This window comes from Ceratotherium simum, chromosome 20, assembly GCF_057802395.1.
Source record: "Ceratotherium simum simum isolate JZ-2026a chromosome 20, ASM5780239v1, whole genome shotgun sequence".
NCBI lineage: Eukaryota > Metazoa > Chordata > Mammalia > Perissodactyla > Rhinocerotidae > Ceratotherium > Ceratotherium simum.
This window is the reverse complement of record NC_141919.1, coordinates 23,829,861-23,835,860: the sequence shown is the minus strand read 5'-3', so window position 1 is coordinate 23,835,860 and position 6,000 is coordinate 23,829,861. Positions and strand designations below refer to the sequence as shown.

General features: G+C 39.6%; 1 protein-coding gene across 8 annotated transcripts in view; it reads right to left on the bottom strand.

Annotated features, from left to right (window-relative positions):
• Positions 1-976: 976 nt before the first annotated feature.
• SMARCA2 (SWI/SNF related BAF chromatin remodeling complex subunit ATPase 2) overlaps positions 977-6,000 on the bottom strand; it is a 181,684-nt gene continuing 176,660 nt past the window's right edge. For all 8 annotated transcript variants that reach the window (XM_087444534.1, XM_087444531.1, XM_087444530.1 and 5 more), the window contains 2 exons: positions 3,280-3,422; positions 977-1,905 (listed from right to left, as the gene is read on the bottom strand). In XM_087444534.1, the coding sequence (XP_087300660.1) occupies positions 1,870-1,905; positions 3,280-3,422 (179 nt within the window). In that variant the 3' untranslated portion in view covers positions 977-1,869. The remainder of the gene's footprint in view (positions 1,906-3,279; positions 3,423-6,000) is intronic.

Genomic DNA, 6,000 nt, shown 5'->3' with positions numbered 1-6,000 from the left:
CTAACTGGAAATTCAGACATGAGTGGACACTTGGAGGGACAAGTAAGTTTCTCAGGACTGCATTTTGTGTGGGTCAGATTTCCTTCAGGATTCAAAGTATGACGCATTGGCAATTCCTCATATCATGAAAACAAGAATCCTGGAGTTCTCCTTAGACAATGCTAAGAAAGGACGTTTTCACCAACCCGTTAGAGACAAGAGAAAACTCTTCCATTTTGGTCCTTATCATCAGTCCCATAAGAAAGAACGTGGCAAGCTTTGGTTGCCTTCTTTGAAAATTTTTAAAAACAAACAAATGCAAGACAATTTTGGGACCAGTGGGGAAATGTGATTATGGGGTATATATGAGATACTGGGGAACTATTGTTAATTCCCTCTGAAATTAGGGTTAAAGCAGGAATGCGGTTAGCCAGGAGATGCCCTTATTCTTCGATTTGTGAAATATTTAGGGGTAAAGAGTCATGGTGGCTGTGACTTACTTTCAAATGGTTTAGTAAAAAAAAAAAGGGGGTCGGGGACAAAATAATAACCATCGTTGAATCTTGATAGGTGAGTATATGGGTATTCACTGAAGCAGTCTTTCAATTGAGCACTTTTGAAATCTTTCCAAATCAAAAGATATTAATATAGATTTATTATATACTATATACTAGCATACATAAATCTATATTAATATATAGATTTTCTGGCTAGTAAACAGAATTTAAGCCACTAGAAAAGGCTGAGCAGGGGTTTAGTGTGGCTTGGTCCATGCCAGCATCTCTCCTGTTAAGTTGAAAGTCATGGAAGCAATAGGCTTCTCTCCCTTGCCACAAACCTGGTTCATCCCAGAAGACTGGCTCTCTCTGTCTCTCTCTTTTTTTTTTTTTTAAGTGTTCTGTAGCAAGAGGCTGCCCAGCCCTCCGCAGAAGGACTGTCACTCAGGCACCAGGGTTTCAATCCCCTAGAACTCAAAAACAAGACGCAACGTTTGTTGAGCTAAATTATCTCTTTATTAGGAAAGCACCAACACCACATTCTTGGAAATTACTGGAATTTTATTTGCCTCAGGCTTATGACTTGCAACCAAAGACATTGTGCAAAGAAAGCAAAGATTAAGTACACTTTAGGGAGAAGGAGACGATACACATTGGTAACATAGGAGATCAGGTTGACAAAAGAAGCCATCCAGTACACTATATAGATTGCAATATTCAATAGCGTTTTCAACAAACTTTTTTTCTTTAAATCAAGAGCAAAAAAATTAAGCAATGTTTACAGTAGACATAAATCTTATACAATTCAAAAAGCATTTTTTTTCAGATCATAGAGCATAAAATGGAAAAATGTCTATGCAGGTGAAGTCTACCTACTGTACATTTATCACCTATTAAAGTTGCTTATATGTACCACAGTGTAAAAAAAACAATACCGAACAAATAAAAACCTTGAAAATTGCCTGATGAAAAATAAAATAACCAGTGGCTTTTAATGGCTTCTCCTGGTTATCAGTGCTACAAAAAGACAAAAATCTTCTCATCTGAACAGGTGATAAAACCAGGCACAATCAAATCGTTACCAAATTAGACCCACCCATAGAAATATACTATCCACCCACATATTTTCCATCAAAAGCTTTTTTTTGTTTCTTTTAATCTTTGAATCTTTGAGGCCCATTTGGTCACACTATGTTACAAATATTTGTGTGTGTGTGTGTGTTTTTTTACACCATGATATCATATGTTTGTCTGGCACTATCCTAAAGCTAGTTTATAGATGATGATGATATAGAAACAACCCAGCGCCCATATGACGAGTGAATTCACTGGGCAGAAATGAGAGAGGGGAGGAAGGAATTCAGTTCTACCAAGGAAAAAAGGTCCATACTGTTCACTCGTCATCAGTTCCACTTGCTTCTGACTGTTCCTACAAGTAAAAATAAGAAAAAATGGAATAAAATTACATGTACGAAAAAGTAAACATAAAACCCTCAAGAGGCAAAGTAGAAAAGACAAGACATTTTGGAAACAGTTAACCCTCCAAGCCACTTCATTCTGTGGGAAGATGGAAAGACACCAAAGAGGCATCGACAGCCTCTAAGCTGGAAAGGGGAGCTCCTAATTGGAAATCCCAAAGCAATACCCACTATCTACACTACTGTTTTGCTCTCTTTCACCGTGGCATGAAAAGTTCATGGCTAATAATTTCTATTTTTAGCACTACGTTTTAGAAACTTCACAGGAGGAAAAAGAACCATGCAGTTGATGTCTACTCACTGGTAAGTCTTCTAAAGAAAACACAGTATTTTAAATGTATTTGAAAAACCTTGTGCCAAAGGTTAAGACTGGGTGAGGTGGGGTGGGATAAGAATTCTGAAACTTTTTCATCAGACCCAAATGGCTTTGTGCTAAAGGAAAATCAAACTAGCACAGACATAGGTCCTAAAATGGAAAATTATCTTTCCAGAAAAAAAGTAGAGGGTGGGTGGTAGGGAACCTGAGGTCCTCTGGAAAGTGAACGACATGGAGGGCACTTCAAAAGGTCAGGTATGAGAAGTTTCTGCCAGCACTGCTACCTTGTTGCCCGCACAGTCAGGGGTAGCGCCCTAGACTGAGTTATGCTATTTGGGTCTGAATTCAGCTGCTGCTATTTGCTTATATGACCTGGAGCAAAACACACGTAACATAAGCATTGATTTCTGTGACATGTTGACAGTGACATCTATCTCATGATGATGCAAATATAAGCCTTAAACATGGTACCTACAGGAAGGTACTTATTTCAGGGCCTGGCTCCATAAATCCTCCCTGAATTTTTCATATCCTAAAAAATAACATCTCTAGGTACTTAAAAATTCATCCAGGTTTTTTGTATGGCACTTTAAGTAGCAACTCAAACCCCAAACTGACATTATAACACTTTTTCTCATTCTTCCATCTAAGCATTATTTCATCTATATACTGCTATATACTAGGCACTAGGCAGGATGCTGGGTGTTCTGGATAAAAAATATTAACTGGCCAAGGAGAAAACTATATTTGTGGGAAGATAAGAAAAGGGAACTTGATTCAGTAGTTTTTCATTTTTGAAGACTATTAAAAAAGCAGTAAACAAAGCCCCAAATTCTTTGGTACAAATCATGTGGCTCAGTTCACATCCCTCAACAATGAAGTCTCACCAAATCTTGACATTTTCTTTTCTGGGTAATAAAGTGAAGAGGTGGGAAGGGGCACGGAAACACGAGAGGGGAACAGAAATGGAGAGAGCTACCCGGCCTCAGTCCAAGCCCGCTCCGCTTACATTTTCATCCTGCTCTTCGTCACTGTCAAAGTCGCTCACGACAGGTTTGGCTTTTCCTCGGTTCGGCCTTTTCTTGCCTTTTCCTTTGTCCCGGCCTTTCTCATCTTTTTTATTGAGCTTAATTTTCACCTTAACAGACTTTGCTACAACAAAAACAACACAGGCAGCAATGAGGAATCACAAGGAAATCTTCTTACAGGTAGTAAAGAGATCGACAAACCAAACGTCCAGAAGTGCCCAGAACGTTCTCAGTCTATGCCTGTCCTCCGTTGTCCTGTCTAGTTAGCAGCCCCTTTCACCCACAAACACGTCTCAGTTTGGACGATAAATTCGTTCAACGGACATCGTCACCCTAAACAGGCAACAAGATGGAATGAGGTCCCACAGAAGGCAGCTGGGCTGGATCCTTTTCCTGGCTCCTAATGGCTGAACGGGGATCTTCCTAAACAGGATACCGAGGGCTGCCTTACCTATTTTGTGGAGGCATTTATTTAATAGAACTTTGACATTAAAAAGTATAAATAAGTGTAAACGGTTAAAAAAAAAAGGCCAATAATTTTCCTGTGTAGATAACTCCAGTTGACTTAAACAAAAAGAAAATTCGAACAGTTGAATAATATTTTTAACAACACAGAAAGGTACAAAAGAGAAAGTAAAAATAAAACAAAACACTCAAATAAATTTGTAAGCTTCCTTTCCCCTACTCTAGTCTCTCTCCCTACTGTTCTCTTTCTGGTGATTACTTCCAAAAAAGAAGTATACATCCATCCCTGCAAATACATCCATCCCTGTGTGTGTGTGTGTATGATTCTGTCTATCTATCTATAGAGTCCATAAAATTCTATATAAATAGAATATAAATTAATATAAATAACTATATAAATTGCTTTATATAGTTACACCAAAGGGATCTTTATACAGGCCCTTATTCTACACCTTGCCTTTTTTCTTACATATGTGGGACATTTCTATGTGTCAACTAATACATACCTGTCTAATTCTTTTTAATGCCTGAAAATTTTCCATCTCATGGGTACACTATAATTTATGTAACCAGTCCGCTAGTGATGGGCACTGAAGTTCCCAGCTTTTTTTGCCAGTATGAACAAAGCTGCTATAAACCTATTTGTTGACATATCTTGCCAGAATTTGGGGGAGGTATGGGGGACATATCCACACGGTATATTTCTAACAGTGTTCTGCGAAATTTACATTCAGAAAGATGGTACCTATTTCCACTCTCCCAGGGCTGTTCTGAGGATAGAAATAAAAATACTTGGATGAGTTCAAAGTGCTAAATCACAGATATAGGTGCGTATCCCAAGGTTCAAAGAAAACCTGTTCCATAGCATCGTGCTGGGATAGGTGTCCACAGAATACCATTTTTAGAATCTGATGACGAAGTTACTGAGAATGTGGGTCTCTCATTCAAACCAGTTTTGCTAGAATATCATGTTCGATGGGACTTAAGGCCCCTAGAAATAGATGTTGTCATGGAGGGAATCATAGCTCCCGAAGGAATCTTAAGAGAGAAGAATTTTTCAGACATCTTTTGTGAAGTAGAGGGACCCACACAACATTTACAAATTCCACGGAAGTCTAGGCTAACAAAAAGGATGAGAGCAGATCTGTTTTGAACTGGAGTGTACTGGCAACATATGCCCTTCCCCCATCCCAAAAGGGGCAAAGGCTGGCAAATCCTAGTACACAAAATAGTATTCCTAGTCAAGGCTTCTATCCATCTTGCCCAAATGTCTGCTGCTGAATGAGCTATAGGGTGGGGGCCTGTTGCTTTGGGTGAAGTAATTTAGGACAAGAAGAAAAGATTCAGGATGAAAAGTTCTACCTATTAATGGAAATGCATGAAAATGTGGAGGCCTCTAAAAAATTTCTAAATAATTTGGAAAGAAAAACTGAAATATCTTTATCTACACAGGTGTTGCTCTTCCCTCCAGGGGACCACAGGAAATCCACACAAGGTGTGAAGAGGCAGAAGACTGGCAGGAAAGGTAAGAAAATGCATCCTCAAGAACATAATCTAAATGCACCTTGGAGAGTGGGACACTCTAAAGCTATCAGCCTTTGTGTGTCAGTGGAGTGGATACCAAAAATCCCACCTGACAGGCTGCCGTGGACAACTAGGCTAATAAACTGGACCATCACGTGAGTCCTATGAACAGCATCCTAAGGCTTTTTGATACCACCACATGGACCCATGAAAAGTTCTAATTACCAAGAGTCGTAGGCAGAATAATGGCCCCTTGTAGATGTTCATGTCCTAATCCCCAGAACCTATGAAAATGTTACATCACATGGCAAAAGGGATTAAAGTTGCTAATCAGCTGACTTTGTGATGGGGAGATTATCCTGGATTAACCAGGAGGGCCCTGAGGCCTTAAAAGTGGAAGAAGAGGAGATTCTAGTTCAAGATGATGATGAAGAAAGATCCTGAGCTCACCTCCTTCCACGGACACACAACACACCAAATCTATAGCTACATATATGGAACAATTCCCTCTGGGGGAAAAAAACTAAAACTAGCCGGACAACTCCTACACATCAGGCAAACAAGAAAAAAAAAAACATGTCGAAGTGGGTAGGAAAGGCTGAGACGTGCTCTCACCATACACCCCACTCCTGGTGCGGTGACCCTGAGGAGTAAAGGCTTTGAACCCCACATCGGGCACCCCAACTTTTAAGACCTGCACCTGAGAGACGAAC